The sequence below is a fragment of the Vulpes lagopus genome, chromosome 5, assembly GCF_018345385.1.
Source record: "Vulpes lagopus strain Blue_001 chromosome 5, ASM1834538v1, whole genome shotgun sequence".
In the NCBI taxonomy this organism is placed as follows: Eukaryota; Metazoa; Chordata; class Mammalia; order Carnivora; family Canidae; genus Vulpes; species Vulpes lagopus.
Window position 1 is genome coordinate 77024237 of NC_054828.1, and position 21853 is coordinate 77046089.

The following is a 21853-nucleotide window of genomic DNA, read 5'->3' on the forward strand; positions in this document are numbered from 1 at the left end:
CCTTTAATTTTATGCTAGTTGATAGCTCTTTTGTATCTCCTGTTATTAAAAATGGAATAGAAAACCACAGCAGTTCCAGATCTAAGACTTGTTATTGTGAGGACTGGGAAGTGCCAAGAAAAACACTGACAACCCAGAAGGATCTAAATAACTGCTTTTTTAGCCTAAAGGTCTTGTATTATGCAACATCAGGCCTGGAAGCAATTCTCTTTTCGGCTACTGGAAAACATTTGTCTTAAATGAGTCAAAAGGAGCTTACCTTAAAATTGCATTAGTATTATAACATGATTTTAGTGACTTATAGTCTAGAAATTAGCACTGATTCAGCCAAATTGAGTATTACTGATTTCAGGCTTTATAAAATCATCTTAAGAATGATTGGTTTATGTCTTGGTATTTCTCAAGAATTCATTATGAGCTCGTAACTCAGGACTTTACTGAGTGTTCTTTTGGCAGACGCTATGTGAAAGGACATTTTTCTGAGATGTTCAATAATAAAGTGTTAAAAACATCTTCCAGCCTTTAGGTCAGTACATTACATTTACAGAATTAGAGATTTCCTATGATCATTAATGCCAAAGATGGGTTCAGATTAGATCCAGATTCATTATGTACTATTCAGTGGCATTTTTTGACTTTAAAGTTGCTGTTGAAATGTCTATTAAATATCTATCCATCTATCTGGTCTTATTTCTAAAGAGCTACTGAAGGATTAGAGCATTGGATTGGAAATTAGGAGACAGACCTGATTTTATTTGCATTTGTTTCTGTTCTTCCTCTCTTTTTAAACAAACTTTTGGTCCCTACAATATTCCAGGCATTATGGTAGGCAATGGCTTTATAGAGATGAAAACTACATTCCCAAATTCGGTGCATCTGGCTTAACTAGATCCTTTTTCTGATTTCCTCCCACAGTGCTTTACATATTATGGTACTTAACATGTTTTAACAGATGTAACTTTGGACATTACTTATCTTCTCTTAAGTCTCCATTTCCTCCAGTGTACTCTGTCTGGGATGAGACCAGATGGTTAATTTATAGTTTCCTTCACAGCTCTGAAATTCTTTGATTTTTTTTTTTTTTTTTTTTTAAGATTTATTGATTTGAGAGAGAACACAAGCAAAGGGATAGGGACAGAGGGAGAAGCCGACTTCCCATTGAGCCTGGAGTCAGATGTGGAACAGGATTCCAGGACCCCAGATCATTACCTGAGCTGAAGGCAGATGCTTAACTGACTGAGCCACCCAGGTGCTCTTGAGATTGTTTGATTTAAAGTGAATAAATAGAACCACCTTCCCTACCATTTTAAACTTGCAGCTATTTTCTTGAATTCTGCTTGTTTAAATTTGAAAAAAAATCTATAATAAATATCATTGGAAAAGTGTTTTACCCTAAAAAACTGAGAAGCCAGGTTTTGTAGAAAATGTTTTATCATTAAATAAATGATGTAATTATTTACTTATCAGTTAGAATTGTTTTATCTGTTTGTATAGTTACCTCTTCCATGGTGTGACATAATTCACAGTGCTTCAGGGATGCCTGGGTGGCTAAGCGGTTTAGCATCTGCTTTTGGCTCAGAGGGTGATCCAGGGATCCAGGATCAAGTCCCACATCGGGCTCCCTGCGAGAAGCCTGCTTCTCCCTCTGCCTATGTCTCTGCCTCTCTCTGTGCCTCTCATGAATAAATAAATAAATCTTAACAAAAAAAATTTCACAGTGCTTCAGGGCAAGCACGGCTCCCTGTTACACCCACAACAAATACCTCAATTTTTCTTGCTGCTTTTCTCTCCTTTCACGGCCCTCCAGGTCTGTTGACTCTCCTTTCAAAACCTATCCAAATATATCATTTCTCTCCCCATCCATTCTTACCGCTATAATCCTAGCCACTATTCTCTTTTACCTGCACTACTGAAGCAGTTCCCTGTGTGTCTCCCTGTTCTACTGCTGCCCCCCAGACCAGTCACCACAGAGCAGCTGTAGTGACCTTTTTGAAATATAAATACAATTGCGTTACTTTTCTGTTAAAAACACTGCAATCCAGGAGTGCCTGGACGGCTTAGTGGGTTAAGTGCCTTTGGCTCAGGTCTTGATCTCAGAGCCCCCTCTTTGGGCTCCTTGCTCAGCAGGGAGCCTGCTTCTCCCTCTCCCTCTCCGGGCTGTTCCCCATGCTTGTGCTCTCTGTCAAATAAATAAAATCTTAAAAAAATAAAAAATAAAAAAAACCAGAAAAAGTAAACCATCCTCATTTCAATGAGAATGAACTCCAGCTTCATTAACCCTGCAGTAGAAGCTCTGTATGACCTCGTCCCTGACTTTCTCTCCACCTCATCATGTATTACCTTCCTCTGTGCTCAGTACACTTTAGCACTGTGCTAGCCAGCAAGGCAGCCACTAACTTTATGCGGCTGTTGAGCACTTGAAATGTGGCTACTCTGAATTGAGATATGCTGTGTGTGTAAAGTACACCCCAAATTTCAGAGACTTAGTATGAAAGAAAGTCAAATACCTTGCTGATAATTTTTATATTGAATACATGTCTATGATAATTCTTTGGATATAATATAGTGGCTGAGATAAAATATTTTATTGAAATTGAGTTCATCTATTTTTACCTTTAGTCAGTGAAGTCATTACAAAATTTTAAATTACCTACATGGCTCCCATTATACTTCTTTTGGAAAGTGCTACTCTAGCTTCTGCCTAGGTTGTTCTGTGGGACTGGCTTTCTGTCCTGTGGGTCTCCATCTAACCAATTCAAAGTAACTGGTCAACCAACTTAGAGTAACTTTACCACTCTATAATGCTTTTCTGTTTTACAACAAAGGGCATGTCACTATCTGATATTTTATGTGTTTCCTTGTTCCTTCATTATATAACTCCTCATTCCCAGTTCCTGCAGTGCTTTACGTATTATGGTACTTAACAGATGTTTTTAAAAAACTGATGAATAGGGGCACCTGAGTGGCTCAGTGATTGAGCATCTGCCTTTGGTTTAGCTGTGATCCCCGGGTCCTGGGAAGGAGTCCCACACTGGGCTCCCCGCAGGGAGCCTGCTTCTCCCTCTTCCTATGTCTCTGTCCCTCTCTCTGTGTCTCTCATGGATAAATAAGTTAAATATTTTTTTAATTGATAATATGAAAGAATAAAAAACTTTTTTTTTCTGAAATTTTTATACTTCCAGTCAGTTGCTGGCAGGAAGGGATTTGAGGTAAGCTCTAACTCCACTGCCTAGAAGGTGGTAGTCAGAATTTGAAAATGTGAGAGAAAAGGTAAATGAAAAGCAATTGCCTTTTTCTCTTCCTAATGGATTTATATTTTTCCTAATTGGAGTGGGTGTGGGGGGGGGGGGGGTCCAGTAGGAAGGGTCAAAGAACAAGAAAATGGATTTTAGTGCCACAGTGAATTCCTACAGTTTTCTTTTAGTACCCTTACCTCATAATGAATATTAAGTACAGTTCACTAAGTTAACCTTAACCTGATTTATTGCTATATTATATAAACAATGTGTTTTTTCCTCCTGAGTCTTTTTGATGAATTGATTTTCCTTTATAAAACATACCTCCTTCCCAGACCATTATGGATTTTGAAATTTATTTTTAAGTTTTTGTACTTTTTATTTTGAAACCTCTTCTAATTTAGAGAAGTCACGAGAGAAATACAAAGAACTCCCAGATTCACAAATTGCTAACATTTATCAAGATTCACTGGTTACTAATATTTTGCTACATTTGGTGTTTCACTCCCACTGTCTATATAGACACATCTTTTTTTTTTTTTTAATTCCTGAACCATCTGAGACTTAGTTGCAGATAGTATGAGTCTTTATACTAAATAAGCATATTTCCTAAAGACAAGAACATCTCTTACATAATTACAATATAATTACCAAATTTAGGAAATTTAGTATTGATAAAGTTTATCATGCATAGTCCATATTCAAAATCTGCCCATTTTTCCAATAATATCATCAGGCATAGTTGAAATGTACCTTCCTCTCTTAGGGATGGTAGAGGTTTGATTTTTTTTTTTTTTAAAGACTTTATTTATTCATGAGAGATACAGAGAGGCAGAGACCTAGGCAGAGGAAGAAGCAACTCGATCCCAGGACCCCAGGATCATGCCCTGAGCCAAAGGCAGACATTCAATCACTGAGCCCCCCAGGTGCCCTGGTAGATAGTTGATTATTGAATTCCCTGATTAGAAATAGGATAAAGTGAATGTTTGGTCATCTCAAGCATTTTCTTTTTTTTAATTCTTTAACCTCTGAATTATTTGCTTTAACTGAATATGTACTATTTGTGTGGGTTCATAGGGAAAGATAGGGAGAGGAGCTGGGGAGTATCATAAGGGTGGAAGTAAATCAGTACTCTTAATAAGGAACAGGATTGTCTTTAGGAATTTGTACTGATCATCTGCACAATTTTGGTTTTCTAAGTCTTTGCTGAAAGATGCCGGACATATTTGAAGATGAAATTTATTGTTGGTTGCATTGAACTCAACTTACTTGTCTTGCTGCTTCTTCCCAGCCCGTGACTGAAGAGTTACTCAAGCAACAAAAGCTGGATTCAGATGAGACCATTATAACTCAGCAGTCTGTATCTGATTCCCACTTGGCTGAACTCCAGGAAAAAATCCAGCAAATGGAGGCCACCAACAAAGTATGATCAATCAGTCCAGGCCCTTGGAGATCACAGGGTTTCCTGAGGTTGTGACAGGCTCTAGCTGAGGTTCTTAACCTCTCTGAGTAAGATTCAGGAGATGGATACTGTGTATTTCTCTTCCTCTAAGGAATATTTGATTAAAAGTGTAGTTCTTTCCTTTATCTCTCATCAGGATTTTAGCCTTCTCTGCACAGATCAGAATTTTGGCCTTTTAGATCTGTAATTAAAACTTGAATGTAGTCTAACTGTATAAGGCACCAAGAAAGGAGGTTTGTGCTTTTGATTTTAGCTTAACTTCTTACCTCTTTAGAGTCCAAGGAATCTAATGTTTGTTTAGAAGAAAATTTTAGCAGTGCCCACAATTTGAATGCTGAGCTTCTGGCTTGGTACCTTTACCTCATAATGAATATTAAGTACAGTTCAGTAAGTTAATCTTAACCTGATTTATTGCTATATTATATAAATAATGTGTTTTTTTCCTCCTTCTGGCTTGGTGTAGCTTTGTAGTGTTCTGTCCTGTCCTAGATAGCAGAGCTCTTGGTCTTTGTGTAAAGGATCTACAGTGAGTGGTACCTGAGTGGCTTAGTCATTAAGCATCTGACTCTTGATTTCAGCTCAGGTCATGATCTCAAGGTTGTTCGTTCGAGCCCCCCTCATTGGGCTCTGAACTGGGCAGTAGACTGCTTAAGACTCTCTCCCTGCTGCTATGCCCTGCATTCTGTGTGTGTGCTTGCTCACTCTCATTCTGTCTCTCAAAAAAAAAAAAAAAAAAAAGAGAGAGAGAGAGAGAGAATCCCCCAGTGACTCATGTGGACAAGTACCCAGTACAACTGCCCATCACAAAGAAAGCGCAGTACATGAGAATTGAAGCAATTGAATATTGAAGGAAATATTTCATATTTCCTGCTACTTTGTCTTAATGAACGACTTAGGGCTTTAAAGGTTACTACACCTGGGAAAAAAAGTAAGGCAATGTTCTCTAGGAAATTCTTTAAACCTAGATTTGAGGAAGGACTTACTGGTTGCATTTGAAGGTAAAAAAAATTGACCTGTTTTTCTTTGCTGAATTCAGATTCTTCAAGAGAAACTGAATGAAATGAGCTGTGAGCTAAAGTCTGCTCAGGAGTCATCTCAGAAGCAAGATGGTACAATTCAAAGCCTCAAGGAAACTCTGAAAAGTAGGGAAAATGAGGTAAATATTTGGCAGTCAGGAACCCATGAGGAAATTATTTGCTCTATCAAAGTAGACACATATTCTGTATTTTGTAGAAACAGATCATCAGACTAACAGATGTTAGTGTAGAGAAACTGTAGTGTAATCTAAATCAGTGTTTCTAAAATCTGTACAGGTGAGATAGTGGAATTTATTTTTAGTTTACTATCATGTTCAGTACTCCCTGTCTCATTTTCAGACCGAGGAGTTGTACCAGGTGATTGAAGGTCAAAATGACACAATGGCAAAGCTTCGAGAAATGCTACACCAAAGCCAGCTTGGACAACTTCATGTATTTGAGGGTCACATAGGACAGGAGGTGAGATTCTGGTTGAGGAAGTGCCATGCTTTTCAGACACAGTCTTGATTTTGTTGGTCTTCTCAGCTGCTCAGTGCTTTCTGTCCTCTTGATTGATTTTTACTTTTTTTTTTTTTCCAGAACTCACAGGGTACTTCCCCAGCTCAGCAACAGATGGCTCTGCTTGATCTTCAGAGTGGTTTGTTCTACAGCCAGCTTGAGATTCAGAAACTCCAGAGGTTGGTACGTCAAAAAGAACGCCAACTGGCTGATGCCAAACGATGTGTCCAATTTGTAGAGGCTGCAGCCCATGAAAGAGAACAGCAGAAAGAGGCATCTTGGAAACATAATCAGGTAAATCAGCAATCATTTTGTGACCAAAAATGCTAACTTTGCCCTGGTAATAACTTTGTATCAGGACAGTTTGTGTTGAATCCTTGAGTCACTTTGCTTAATCTGAGTAATTCAGTTCAACATTTATTGCCCTCATACCAGGTGCCAGATATTGGGCTGTGTTCTGGAAATACAAGAGTGAATATCATAAGCTCTTTCCTGTTAAGCTACTTGTAGTTTAGTATGAGATAGTCACATAAACAGAATTTTCATGTGGCAAATACCAAAATGAGTTAAAGGAGTTCTGTGTGGGTCCTATAGGAATATATAGGAGGGGCTGAGGAAGGGAGTTAGGGAGAGCTTCATGAGGGAGGAGCCATCTGGGGTTATTCTTGAAGTGTGAGTAAAGGTTACCAAGACACAATAATGGTAAACAACAACCAAGCTCAGAGGAATGGCATGTACAGTTAGCCACATCTTTAAAAAATAATAATTATTATTATTATTATTAAGTGGTTCCTTTATCTTGCTAGAGTATATGCTGTCGATTTTCTTTTTAAGGATTTAAAAGGGGGCAGCCCGGGTGGCTCAGCGGTTTAGCGTTGCCTTCGGCCCAGGGTGTGATCCTGGAGACCCGGGATCGAGTACTGCATCAGGATCCCTGCATGGAGCCTGCTTCTCCCACTTTCTGTGTCTCTGCTTCTCTCTCTCTCTCTCTCTGTGTCTCTCATGAATAAATGGATAGAATCTTTAAAAAAAAAAAAAAAAGATTTAAAAGGATGATAGAAATATTCTGTCCTTGAGCTTATCCAGGTTTCCAGTGGGACAGAGTTCTGCTGAGTAGTTAGAGCTATCATTTTAAAACTAGAAAGTATTAGACTACTATATAATATGAAATTTACATCTTACCGCCATTCACAGTTGCCACAGCTTCCCGTATCCTATTTGATTCATGTATAATATATATATTTTAAGATTTTTTTTTAAAGCTTTTATTTATTTACTCATGACAGACAGAGAGAGAGAGAGGCAGAGAGAGAAGCAGGCTCCATGCAAGGAGCCCGACGTGGGACTTGATCCTGGGTCTCCAGGATCACACCCCAGGCCGAAGGTGGCGCTAAACTGCTGGGCCACCGGGGCTGCCCAGATTTTATTTATTTATTCATGAGAGGCAGAGACATAGGCAGAGGGAGAAACAGGCTCCCTCTGGGGAACCTGATGTTGGACTCGATCCCAGAACCCTGAGCCAAAGGCAGCCGCTCAACCACTGAGCCCCCCGGGTGCCCCTGATTCATGTATAGTATTTCTACAGTAATTTTTTTTTTTTTCTACAGTAATTTTAAGAATGGCACTTTTCTGCTACTTTTGTTTTATTCTATATGTCTTGAAAGTTTTAAGGACTCCCTATCTACTAACCAAGTGAAAATTTTAGATTGTTTGAAAAAGGGAATCTCTTTAATTCAGGAATTACGGAAAGCCTTGCAGCAGCTCCAAGGAGAATTACAGAGTAAGAGCCAACAGCTTCGTACCCTGGAGACTGAAAAATGTAATGAGATCAGAGCCCATGAGCAACACATTCAACACCTAAACCATAGTCTGAGTCACAAAGAGCAGCTGCTTCAGGTGAGTCTACATAATGGTTTTAACTAAAACTGGGCTCGCAGAGCTCTGAAAGTTCCATTCATGTAATCTCAGGATATTAGTCCACTTATGTTGAGTACCTGTTACATGTAGAGAACTGAGAGGTGGGAACCAGGAGGGCACAAAATAAATAGAAAGTACAATTCACGAACCACAATACTAATCAGCACATGTACAAAATAATAAATATAGATCCGAAAGATTTAAGCAATAAATATTCAGCAAATTAAACATGTCTGTGAACCAGATACTATGCTAGATGCTGGGAAGACAGAAGATACAGCCACTACTCTCAATCTAGTAGGTGAAGACATCTGTATAGGAATTTCCAGTTACTTATGTGATAAAATGAACATCAGGGAAAATAGGAAACACTGAAGATGACTGTATTTACTTCTACCACCTGCTCTAAGCTTTAGTCCCATTGAATCCCTTCTGTTCTGCTGAACGTACAGTTTTTTCCTCATGTGCATGTATTGTGTATACATTTTTTCTCTGATAGAAATACCCATACCACCTCTTCATTGGGGAAACTCCCAGTCCTTTAAGATTTAGAGTAAATGTAACCCCTTTGGAAGATCTTTAGTGACACCTTCAGGCAGGTTTAGACCATGCATCTTGTGGTCCCCTAGTAGCTGGCGACACAGACATAGCCGTATATGCATGGTGTATATATAAATTCATATATGCACACACACATATACACATGTGTACAGTAATTAACAATTTGTATGTCTGTTATGTCTGCTAACCTGTGTTTTCCTGGAGAGTGATCACATTTTGTTTTTTATCCTGAATAACAAATAGCTTGGCAAAGTGTAGGAATTCAATGCATATTAGATAAATGAATAAAAGGAAATATTTTTTGGTCTTGTTAGGAATTTCGGGAGCTCCTGCAGTATCGAGATAAGTCAGACAAAACCCTTGAAGCAAATGAAATGTTGCTTGAGAAACTTCGGCAGCGAATACAAGACCGAGATGTTGCTTTGGAGGTATGTACCTTGATTTTGTTTATGGCACTATGGATTGATTGTTCTGTTCACATAGGTACTTAAAAATATGTGTACACTTAATTTACTGCTTTTAGAGTTGGTCTTCCCTTCCTTTATATTTTCATTGTATATGTGTAATCACAATAGTGAATCCTCAGGAGCTTTAGGATCCTTACTTTCCTTGCAGCGGGCTATAGATGAAAAGTTCTCTGCCCTGGAAGAGAAAGAAAAAGAACTGCGTCAATTTCATCTTGCTGTGCGAGAGCGTGATCATGACTTAGAGAGATTGCGTGCTATTCTCTCCTCTAATGAAGCTACCATGCAGGTAAGACCACAACCTGTCTTGAGATCCTTTTCCCACTTAGATTCTATACCTGAAGTATCAACCCCTTTCCCTCATTATCTGAAAACCAAGATATTTGCTTTATGAGAAAAAAAAATACAAAAACAACAACAATAGCCATCATTATAGATTAGGAAGTAAGAAGTGTTAGTACTTCTGCTATGGACTTTGTAGGGGGAAGCAGTGAATATGGATTTTCAGACATCCTTCTGATTTGTTTCTAATCCTTGTCAACATCTATATACTTTTACATGAGCATTGCCAGCATACAACTGTTACAGTGTTGTTTTCTCATTAATACTATATACATATCCTTGTATAGCCATAGTCAGAACACTTGATTGTTAGTATTTACTCTGGCTATTTTCGCATATATATTGTAGAGCTTATATATTTAACCATCTGCCACTTCTGAAAGAAGTCCTTCATTTCCTCTATAGCATAGCCTGCCTCCTCAAAAATACTTCATTTATCATATACATTATATTTATTCTCTAAACAAATTAGCTGAGAGTTTCTAAAACCAAAGAAAAGATTAGTACGGTACTGTCAGATAATAAGTTTTCTTCTTTTGCAAAAAATTGATAATTTAGGAGATAAAGACGGATCAAGTCTTGTTTATCCTATGGAGTGTGGGGTGGTCCTTTGACTTATTTTTGCTTTCTTTTACTATAGAGTATGGAGAGTCTCCTGAGGGCCAAAGGCCTAGAAGTAGAGCAGTTGTCTGCTACCTGTCAAAACCTCCAATGGCTGAAAGAAGAAAAGGAAACCAAATTTAGCCATTGGCAGAAGGAACAAGAAAGTATCATTCAGCAGTTACAGACATCTCTGCATGACAGGAACAAAGAAGTGGAGGCAAGACTTTAGTTAATTAAAGCCAATTGGTTTGGTTATTACATAATCTCAGTCTTGGATTGGGACTCTTTATGTCTGGGAGGCCAGTGCCCCAAGTCTCAAATTCCATCCTGTGCCTGGGCAAGTCATTGGCTTTCACTGAGACTTTTTTCCTCCACCTTCAACTCAAGGTGATAATTATCTTTCTCAAATAAGTCATGTGAGAATTAGAACTAAAACATGCACCTATAATATGATAGCTAACTTTTATTAGTGATGGTGCTCATGCTTTTAGGCACTGCTGTAATTGCTTAATGAATCCTAACTGATTGAATGTGGCAAGTCTATGAGGTATATATTATTATCCTTCTTTTACAGACAACGAAACAGACTTCTAAAATGAAGGAACTTGTCCAAAGTAGCATAGTTCTAAAGTGGCAGAACGAGGAAGCAGTCCAGGCAATGTGGTTCCACGGTTTTAACCACCAGTACTACCTCTAAGTATAGAAGTAGGAACTTTGTCACCATGGTAATCAGTATAGTGTTCATTCTTTTTCAGCTTATCATTTTATGTTTCCCCTATAAAAGTTATACTGGGGAGAAAATAAATAAATGGACTGAGTGTCCATTTATTTTCATCTAGTATTAATTATTACATACCCTGAGCAAGCATATGTAATATTTCACCTAGAAAGGGCAAGGGCATACTTGAGAAAACAACATGTAAGTGGCCATTATAAGTATTTTTCTTTATTGTTAGTGTTTGTTCATTGAGCGTGTTTTTACAGTCTTCTGTGTACCAGATCTGTGCTAGATCTGGGGAAACAAAAGTAAATAAAACATGGTACTTGTTCTCCAAAATCCCAAAGGTCTTTCTTCTATAACAGATTCTTATTAAACCTCTTGATAAGTAGCAGAGGGACTTCTTTCCTCTGAAACTTACACTGTCCCTTCCGTTTCAGGATCTGAGTGCCACCTTGTTCTGTAAGCTTGGACCTGGGCAGAATGAGGTAGCGGAAGAGCTGTGCCAGCGCCTACAGCGAAAGGAAAGGATGCTACAGGAACTGCTAACCGATCGAAACAAACAAGCGGTGGAACATGAAATAGAGATTCAAGGCCTGCTTCAGTCTATGAGCACCAGGGAGCAGGAGAGCCAAGTAAGGACTAACATACAGACCAGAAAGGTGTCAAGTGCATTTATAGTCAGTCTCTGAATAGGGAGCATTTGAACCTTGTAGCATGTGTGAGTCTGTGTGTGTGTGATTTCACAGTATGTCGTGTTAAGGTTTCTTCCTTCAATCTGTTACCTAGATGACAGTTTTACATCCATCAGTAGAGCATGCAATATTTTAGAGCACTTTGCATTGAGAAGGGTGCCTAAACAATACAACGTGCCCATTAACTGCATTATGTACATTTTTTTCCTTAGTATTCTGATAATTTTGAAAGAAGGGAATATAGGGTTCATGAGTATTTGGGTTTTTGATTCTTAATTATCAAGACTTGAGTGATAGTTTCTATTTCTAGGCAAGGTATGGGAAAATGTACACTTGACATATTTTTTCTTAATTCCTATAAAATCTGAATTATATTTAAAAAATATATATTTTATTTATTTGAGAGAAGAAGGAGCAGGGGGAGGAACAGAGGGAGAAGCACACTCCTGGCTGAGCAGGGAGCCTGTTACAGGGCTCAATCCCAGGACCTTGGGATTATGAGTTGAGCTGAAGGCAGACACTTAACCAACTGAGCTACCCAGGTGCCCCTAAAATCTGAATTATCTTAATAGGAAAAAAGATTGTGTTCTTTTCAAAGGCTGTGATGACAAATAATCTTATAGTAACATGGGATATATTAATCTTACAATACTGGTACACAGGTATTTCAACAGTCAGCTCTTTTTTTTTTTTTTTTTTTTTTTTTTAAGATTTTATCTATTTATTTGAAAGAGAGAGAGTGTGAGCATGACTTGGAGGGAGAAGCAGACTTCCCACTGAGTAGGAACCACCCCCTTCCCCCTTCCAATGCAGGGCTTGATCCCAGGATTGTGACCCAAGCTGCAGGCATATGTTTAACGGACTGAGCTACCCAAGCTCCCATCAAAAATCAATTTTTAATTTATCCTCATTCCCAGATATCTTACTCCTCAAGGCTAGAGATGTGTGCTGCATTTCAGGGTCCAGTTACTCAGAATCCCCCCAGCCAGTTTTGGGGAGGACTAGATTCTCAGCATTTGCCTTTGTTATTTGACCATATTCTCTAATGCTTCCTTATATCATGGTATGATTACAGCCCTCTTTTCTAATCCTCAGGCCCACTGAAGTGAATATACATTTCCTTAGAAACATGTTGCCGTGAGCTGTAGAAATTGCTTCTAGAATAGACCTCACAAAAGCACTGAATTATTTGTCTTTGGAAGGAGGCTAACAAGTCTTTCGATGAGTGTTCTTAACCCCTTTGTAACTTGAAGTAACTAGTTTATTTCACCTAGAAAGAAATATTACACACTGCTGATAGTGGAAGCCAGCAGATGACTGAAATTACAAAAAGATTGTTTTAACTCAAGAAAGAGAGTAATGGCTGCATTCTTCTAGATCTGCTTTTAAAATTTTACATCAGGAGAAATTCCCCTGGATAGCTTTTTAAAAACAGACTCCCAGGCTTGCTCCTGGGACAGAAATTAGGAGGTATAGGTAGATTCAAGAATTTGCATTTCTTACAAGCTTTCTTCTACAGATTTTTATTCAGGCAAATTAACAATGTACTGTTACCTCTAAAATGGCTGTGTCCAGATCCCTAAAGATCCCAAATTTTACTTACAAAAAATGTAAGGTTACTCTTTTATTTCCCTTAGAAATTATGACAAGAGCTTAGCTTCTCATTAAAACAGTAGTCATTGCCCTCAGAAACAATTGGTACTGATAACAGCTAATATAGTTCTGATTCATCATCTTTTACTCCCAGTAATTTTAGTCTTAGTTTATTATTTCCAGATTTTCTGATTAAATGCAGGCTTTCTGTGTGGTAGTGGTCACAAATAATGTTCTAGATCTTTTCCTATTATGCCATCACTTGCCTTAGAAAACTGGGATTTGAAATTAAATAAATGGAGTTTGGTGGTTTTGAGGTTCAGATTTTCTGGATTGTCTGGTCTGATAAGAAAAATGTCAAAAAAAAAAATGTCTCCATGTAACTGATATATTTAATAAATATATATTGAAGGCCTACTATGTGCCAGACACTGTTCTGGATGCTTGTGATTCAGCACCAAAGAAAACATCATAGAACCTGCCCTTAGGAAACTTATATCTAGTTGATAGACAATGAGCATAAATCAAATGACAGTAAGTGTGTTGTAAAAAAAACTTAGCAGGACAAGGAGAGTTGGGAGTAGAGAAAAGGTTGCTGTTTTAGATAAGATATGCAGAGGAGGCCATTCCGATGAGGTATCATTAGGAAAAGATATGAAGGAATAAACCAAACAAATGTTTGGGTGAAGAACATCCAGGCCAGAGGCGCAGGTGTCTGCATAAAGGACATCTGCTCTCCCACAAGGTGGAATCTCCACATCTTGGCCTGGAAGAGTTCTGGCAGGTCCAACTTCATATTGTTTTATCTGTAATAGATATGTTACACTCCGTTTTTCCAGTGTTCTTCCTTTGAGAAACTTTCTTTCCACTCCTCAGCTATTTTTCCCTGTAAACTGAAAGCAAGGAAACTATTTTGGTGGAGCCCACTGGCTTTTCATAAACCGTTGACTTTTAACGAATAACTTCAGAACACAAATTTTGTTTTATTAGAGTGTCTTCCTAAAGGTATGTTTGATTTCCTTACTAGGCCGCTGCAGGGAAGATGGTGCAAGCCCTTATGGAAAGAAATTCAGAACTACAGGCCCTGCGCCAGTATTTAGGAGGGAAAGACTTCATGGCTTCCCAAGCACTCATCTCTAACCAACCCACAGAAGTTACCTCCAACAGCCCTCGTCTTGGAGAGCAGACTGATCAAGTAAGAATTATATGCTTGTGTAGATGTTCATGCCAACTGCCTTTTCTCTTTATGTGTGAAGCATGTGTCTGATGATTTTAATACCAAATTATATGAGAACATGCCAGGTCCTTGTCATTGTGATCATGGTTCCTGCACCTTTCTAAATCCCCTGACTCTTCCAATTTTTAGGGTTCAGTGCATATACCCTCCAAAGATGATAGCATTTCCCTGACTGCCAAAGGGGATACCAGTATACCCAGGTCCTCATTAGGTAAGTATCAAATTTAATTTCACTAAGGAACCTTTTGTCTTTTCTTTCTGTAACTCTGTAAACAGGTTTGGCCAAGAATCTCCCTTTTCCTACCTTAATGGAAAAAAATAAGTTTAGATTTCCTTGAAAGGCTGAAGACATGTCTCTTCTAGAAAGAACTGCCCTTATCTTATGTTGAATTGAGACTGTTGTTCTGGGTATACAGTTTGGCCCCAAAAAATTGCCTCCCAATTATTCTTTCCAGGTAGCTTTGCAGAGGCTCAGAAATGCAGGAGGTAGTGTTTCCAAACCTACACAACAGGACCATGGGGCTGACACCTTCTCCTGGGTATCTTTCAAGCAGGCCAGGGCTACTCACGGTAACTTGATGTAATCTGCATTACAGTGTTGAGAGGGGGAGGCAGTGTACTGGGCAGGATCATAGCCATCTAAGAGATGGTTGTATGCTTTGAACTCCCTAAAAACAAACTCTCTACTATACATAGTAGGAGCAAAACTTAAATGAGTCCTGGGGATTATTAAAGTCTCTGAATTTCACAGAGCAAAAGTTTGGGATCTAGGGTAGCATTAAGCAAGAGATATACCCAGTGAGTTCTAGAAATGAAACTCACCATCATTAATGAAGTGGTGATTATAGTGCTATATAAGAAAGGTAGTGGACTTGGAGAATTAATTTATAATTTGTTAATGATATTAAGAATGTAAAGGGGAAAAAAAAAAAAAGAATGTAAAGGGGTACCTGGGCGGCTCAGTTGGTTAAACAGCTGACTAGATTTCAGCTCAGGTCTTGATCTTGGGCGGTTCAAGCCCTGTGTTGGGCTCCATAGTACCTACTTAAAAAAAAATATATATAAAAATTTTGTGTCAGTGTTATAGTGTAAGGTATTCTGGAATTCCATAGATAAGTCATGCAAGTAGTTATTTTTTAGTAGGAAAACTGTCTCAGTCAAAGAGTAAAGAATGCTGGATTTGTTTAATTTACTTCCTATGCACCTCTTTTCAGAAAGTATCTTTCTGCAATTTTTTATTTTGCAAATTTCAATCTTCTAGAAAAGTAAAAATAATGGTGAATACTCATATACACTTTTATTAAGATTCACCACCTATTATTTTGCCATATTTGCATTATGTCTTTACATGTACACACACAGATGTTTTTTTCTAAGCCATTTAAAAATTACTTAGATATCATGACACTTCATTTCTAAATACTTCATTATGTATTTCCTAAAAGCAAGGCCATTCTCATACATAACTAATTCTCATATTCAGGAAATCTATCCTTGGTATAGTCCTGACACCTAATGTACAGTCATATCCAGAGTTCCTGTTGTCCCAGAAATGTTCCCGACGGCTGTGTCTCCCCCTCCAAGACCATAAATGCATTTAGTTGTCATGTCTCATTAGTCTCCTTTAGCCTAGAACAGTTTTCTAGCCTTTTTTGTGTTTTTTGACATTGGCATTTTTTTTTTTTTTAAGATTTTATTTATTCATGAGAGACACAGAGAGAGACAGGCAGATACATAGGCAGAGAGAGAAGCAGACTTCATGCAGGGAGCCTGATGTGGGACTTGATCTGGGGTCTCCAGGATCACGCCCTGGGCTGAAGGCAAACACTCAACCCCTGAGCCATCCAGATATCACGACATTGGCATTTTTGAAAACTCTGGGCCAGCTAATGGCCCTCAATCTGGCTCTGATTGTTCCTCATGGTTCGATTCAAGTTAAACATTTTTGGCAAGGATACTAAAGGGTGGGACGTCTGGGTGGCTCAGCGGTTGAGTGTCTGCTCAGGGCATGATCCTGGAGTCCCAGGACCAAGTCCCACATCGGGCTTCCTGCATGGAGCCTGCTTCTCCCTCTGTGTCTCTGCTTCTCTCTCTGTGTCTCTCATGAATAAATAAATAAAATCTTTAAAAGGATACTAAAGGGTGAGGTCTTTCTGAGTGTACTACGGCAGGGGAGTACATGATGGCGGTTTGTATTATCCTTGGCTATGATTACATCTGCCACACCTCTCCATTGTGAAGGCTCATTTCTCCTTCTGTGTTTAGACCCTCCAGCTAACATCCTGAGAGGCTGACATTTTCCTCACAGCCACTCACCCAGGAGTTCTAGGCATCCTTTCAGCCTTGCCCAAACCAGCTGTTATGTTGGTAGTTTAAAAAAGGGACTTCTCTTTCTAAAATTTCTTCCTTGTTTATAAGCATCTGTTCTTTCATAAAGAGCTGACCTTTCCCTATTATTCTCCCCACTCTCATTTTTTTTATATCAAAGTGTTCTAACATTCCTTTTTTTAAAAAAATCATTTTATTATTTGTTTCTGTCATTATTCCATCTGATACCCCAAGTACCCTCGATTTGGCCAGTTGGAGCCCTGTCAAGCTGCTCCTCTGTCCTTTTGCTGTTTCTCCATCCGTTTTTCAGCACTTCCATACTTGCTGGCACAGTGAAATGTTCTGTGATCACCTTTCACTTTCCTTGCCTCAGCCCTGGAACTGTCCGTTACTTCAGGGAGCCCTGGTTCCTTTAAATGGTTAATGATAGTTAGGTACTAATATCTGGGCATAAGATAGGTTCGTAGCCACAAGAATGTCATTTGCTTCTAGACCCTTTTAAGTGAACAGAGCTAAGGGATGTGTGTGCATGTATGTGTATTTGATCCTGATTTCTCTAATTCTAATTTAACAAACAGGTTTTTTCTTTGCCTTATTTTGTATTTATATTTGCCTTTTTTTTTACCTCAAGAAACCGGTTATGTCTAACATCAATATATTTACCCATTTGCACAATACACAAAGGTAGGTTGGAATTGCTACATGAATACCACTGTCAACAGTGAATCTACTAAATAATGTTTTAAGATTTCTTTTTATTATTATTTTTTAATCCTTAGACTAAGGATTGGAAGACATTCCCACTGCGGGTATACAGTTAGAATAGTGAGTTCAAAAAATTACTTGGATTAATTTTTTTATTTTCTGGATGCTTATATTGTTTATTTGCATATTATAGGTTCATTTATTTATGTTAACATTCAGTTTTAGGCTTTTTCTTCCCCATTATTGCTGAACTAACTTTGCACATTAAAAATAAAACATTAACATGGTTCACAACTCAAATATATAAAAAAGTATGCTCAGAAGATCCATAAACTTCCATAACATTCCTCCAGTTTTGGGTGCCTGGGTGGCTCAGTGGTTGAGTGTCTGCCTTCAGCTCAGGTCGTAATCCTGGGGTCCTGGGATCGAGCCCTGCATTGGAAACCCTGTGGGGAGCATGCTTCTCCCTCTCCCTATGTCTCTGCCTCTCTCTCTGTGTCTCTCATGAATAAATAAATAAAATCTCTAAAAAAAAAAAGCATTGCTCCAGTTTTCACCCCTCCCTCGAAGACATCCAATTTCATTTCTGGGTTATCCTTCGTCTCTTTTTGCAAAGTGAGAAAGCAGTCCTATGGTCTGTATGTAATATGTATGTGTGTTCTTTCCTAATATAAAACATACTACACTAGATGTCTTCTTCTGTACCCAACTTGTTTCACTTAATATATTTTAGAAACTATTCCATATCATAGAGTTTCGTCATTCTTTTTTACAGTTGTATGTAATACTTCATTGCATGTATATACTGTGGTATATTCAGTCTTCTTTTTATAGACATGTGGTTCGATTACTGTGTTTTGCTATTACAGGTAATGCTACAAAGAACAACCTGTGTGTATATTTTTGTTGTCTTTATGAGATTGTGTATTTGGACTCAGTTCATCAGAAACAAGGCAGCAGAAGTCATATGATGTTATAGTGATTAAAACTAGTGCTGTGTGTTCATTTTTAGGAGACCAGGATACAGTTGCAGGGCTGGAAAAAGAACTGAGTAATGCCAAAGAGGAGCTTGAGCTCATGGCTAAGAAAGAACGAGAAAGTCGGGTGAGTGTTCTAGTAAGGCTAATTTCTAAATTCCTGTTATTTTCTTTCAAAATAGTTTATATAGAAAAGAGTACAACTGTCCAAGTATAACACCTAGGCCTAAATGCAAAGTAAGGCTTTTTTTTTTCTTTCTGGAGAAAAATAGAATTGCTTTATGTATACATTTTCTCAAAAAGATGCTCTTAATGTTTATAAATGGAGACCATTAAGTTTTTAAATATGAAAAGACAAATGCCGATTGGCCCATTGCTGGTTGGAATAATTGTAATGGACTTGTGAAAAAATGAGATACTATATAATTGCTGCTTGGAAGTATGACGTTAGAATCCATGAAATTAGTATTAGAAACATGGAATAGAAGAATTTGGGGGATGATCAATGATGTTCATTGAGTTCTTGCTATATGCACTGCACTGTACTGGGTAGTTAGATTAGCACTAAGGCTTAAGCTCTGCAAAATAAGTGGTATTGGCCCTACTTACAGATGAAGAAGGTGAAACACTGATTATTTATTTATTTATTTTTTAACATTGAGATGGGAAGGAGCGCCTGGGTGGCTCAGTCAAATAAGCATCTGACTCTTGATTCCAGCTCAGTCAGAATCTTAGGGGCATGAGATTGCAGATTTCTTTCTCTCCCTCTGCGCCTCCTCCTCCCCCACTTGCTTATGCAAGCTCTCTCAAAACAAAACAAAACCCTAGAGGTGGGGAATTGTCATAGAACTAAGACATACCAAAGCTGATTTAAATTCAGGTCTTTTGTGATTTAAAATCATTGGTAAGAAGCCCTTACTTGGAGCAGATCATTTTCCCATTATGCTGTATTTCTAGCAATATAATTTTCATGGGCTCCTGCATTAAGTTTACTTGGCTTCTCAGATTTGTTCCACCTCATTGCAAGAATGAGATCTATAATACAAAACCTGTATTCATATCTGTGGTAAAATTGTCTTATTGTACCTCTTAATTTCTCTTATTACTGTATTTCTTCTTACAACCAGACTCCTATTATATGACTCAAGTTTTGAGGTTATGAAATTGTGTGTTGTTTTATTTTTTATTTATTTTTTTTTTTAATTTTTTTTTTTTTTTTTAATTTTTATTTATTTATGGTAGTCACAGAGAGAGAGAGAGAGAGAGAGGCAGAGACACAGGCAGAGGGAGAAGCAGGCTCCATGCACCGGGAGCCTGATGTGGGATTCGATCCCGGGTCTCCAGGATCGCGCCCTGGGCCAAAGGCAGGCGCCAAACCGCTGCGCCACCCAGGGATCCCTGTGTGTTGTTTTAAAAATACCAGTTTTAAAAATCCCCTACTTCCTCTCCTACTTTTGGGTTCCACCCTAGCATTATCTGATTACTCAATGTCAGATATTTCAGTTTCCATATGGCATTCCTGTCTTTCTCATATATGCTTGTTTCAGAGTAATGTTAACTTTTTGGCTTTGTCCTGTTTGGGGGAATCATAAAATTAAGACTATGTATAGTTGTTTTGAGTGAGTTGTATTTAGTTATATTGCTTAACTTTTATGTTCTTAATCAATTACCAACCTCTCAGTTCGATGCCATATATATTCATTGTCACATTCTGATATTAGATATATGCCAAAAGCCGTGTGGGTTTTCCTGAATTTTTAAACATTCCTTCTACCACCTTGAAATAATAGTAATAGTGGTAGTAACAGTTATCATTCATTCTTTGCCTGCCCGCCACTTTTAAATACATTTTTTTCTATTCTCACATAGCCCTGAAATGTAGGTATTATTTCTGTTTTACAGTTGAGAAAACTGAAGCTCAGTTTACATGTTGTGTAGGAAGATTATGCCAAGATTTAAAGCCCAAACCCATGTCTGCTTGACTGCAGACCTTTATCATGCTGCAATGTTTTCTTCTTCATGTTTGAATTTTTCTTATATGGGGCAAATACCTGGCTATATATTGGTAGAGGTCTCTGAAAGGAGCCTAATAGGTAACATTCCTTTTTCCATACCCAAGATCCAAACAAACTGAGAAATAAAATAAAACAACGTAGTGGCAGATAGTTTGGTATTTTATCAACTGCATTACTGATAAAGGGTTAAGTAGAGAACTTAATGCAAGAACCAAGGGGCCCTTTAGCCAAGCCCCAGAATTAGGTAGACTTATCTACCCTAATCGCAGACAACATTGGGCCTCTGCAGACCATTCTGCATGGTGAGAAAGAGCCTGCCCTTGGAGAAGCAGTGGCAAAAAACAGGCTTCCTGCAGGCAGGTGCCTCCAAAAGAAGAAGAAAGATGGAGCGGTGTCAAGCCTGCCTGGTTTCTTCTTCCCCAATATACCATTAAGATTAAGCCCCTTTACCTGCCTGGGGCTGAGTAAGGGATGGAGAAAGGTGAGGAGTTATACTAACTGAGGTCTTTCAACAGGGAAGAGTAAATGAGGAGAAGCATTTCTTCCTAATGCACCACAGGAGCCCAGAACATCAAATAACTTTGTGTAGTTATAAATCATCACCAGCTCACAGAGTAAACTGTCAGCATTGATGGAAGTCGAAGTAAAATTCTTACTGCTTATGACTTACATGTTATATCTTAAAGAAAGAGGTGCTGCTTTCTTTAGGAAGCTTGGCTATACCTTAAACCAACTGTATGTCATGTCTTCCTTGTCACACCAATTTCTTTAATTATCTCAAAATATAGTTCCTTATGGTGTGTACTTACAAATAACTTGCTATTACCATAAAGAATACATGGATGTGTAGAATCTACAGGGCATTATAACCTCGTGTTCTGAGTCTGCTTCCTTGAGTTTACATTCTGAATCTCCCACTTTGTAGCTCTGGGACTTTGAACAGGTTTTCTTGATTTCTCTGCCTTAGTCACTTCATCTGTTTACTGGGGAATAGAAGAGTAGTGATTCAGTTGTTGGGAGGATTGACTCATCTACTAATGGTGACCAATTTTTTTAAGTAGCAGAATAAACTCATTAATTAAACATTTGATATGTTTGATAGTGCTAATTTAAAAAGTGCTACCATTACAGCTTCCCATTAAACACCCTTTGGTACCACACTATGTGGTTTATTGATCTGATCCAGTAGAACACTACTTGTCTTCTAGTTGGCACTTGCATTACTGGCTGTTGGTGATCTAGTATGGAAAAACTTTGACCTTGGTATTCAGAAGTAATTGTGACAGATACTGTGTCTTCTACCTACTGACTTCAGGATTTCTTCTCTCCACAGATGGAACTTTCTGCACTACAGTCCATGGTGGCCGTGCAAGAGGAAGAGCTGCAGGTGCAGGCTGCTGACATGGAATCCCTGACCAGGAACATACAGATTAAAGAAGACCTCATAAAGGTCTTTCAAAGCTTT

General features: G+C 38.3%; 1 protein-coding gene across 15 annotated transcripts in view; it reads left to right on the forward strand.

The window, feature by feature from the left end:
• Positions 1-21853, forward strand: part of LOC121491101 (phosphodiesterase 4D interacting protein) — a 183433-nt gene that overhangs the window by 104030 nt on the left and 57550 nt on the right. For 14 of the 15 annotated variants that reach the window (XR_005987862.1, XM_041755555.1, XM_041755550.1 and 11 more), the window contains 13 exons: positions 4528-4659; positions 5735-5854; positions 6075-6194; positions 6315-6527; positions 7971-8129; positions 9026-9139; positions 9327-9464; positions 10158-10337; positions 11279-11473; positions 14154-14321; positions 14493-14574; positions 18409-18500; positions 21722-21838. Coding sequence is in view for 14 of the 15 variants with exons in the window: in XM_041755555.1 (XP_041611489.1) it covers positions 4528-4659; positions 5735-5854; positions 6075-6194; positions 6315-6527; positions 7971-8129; positions 9026-9139; positions 9327-9464; positions 10158-10337; positions 11279-11473; positions 14154-14321; positions 14493-14574; positions 18409-18500; positions 21722-21838 (1830 nt within the window). In the remaining variant the exon portion in view is untranslated. The remainder of the gene's footprint in view (positions 1-4527; positions 4660-5734; positions 5855-6074; positions 6195-6314; positions 6528-7970; positions 8130-9025; positions 9140-9326; positions 9465-10157; positions 10338-11278; positions 11474-14153; positions 14322-14492; positions 14575-18408; positions 18501-21721; positions 21839-21853) is intronic. The other variant, XM_041755551.1, reaches the window with a different exon arrangement.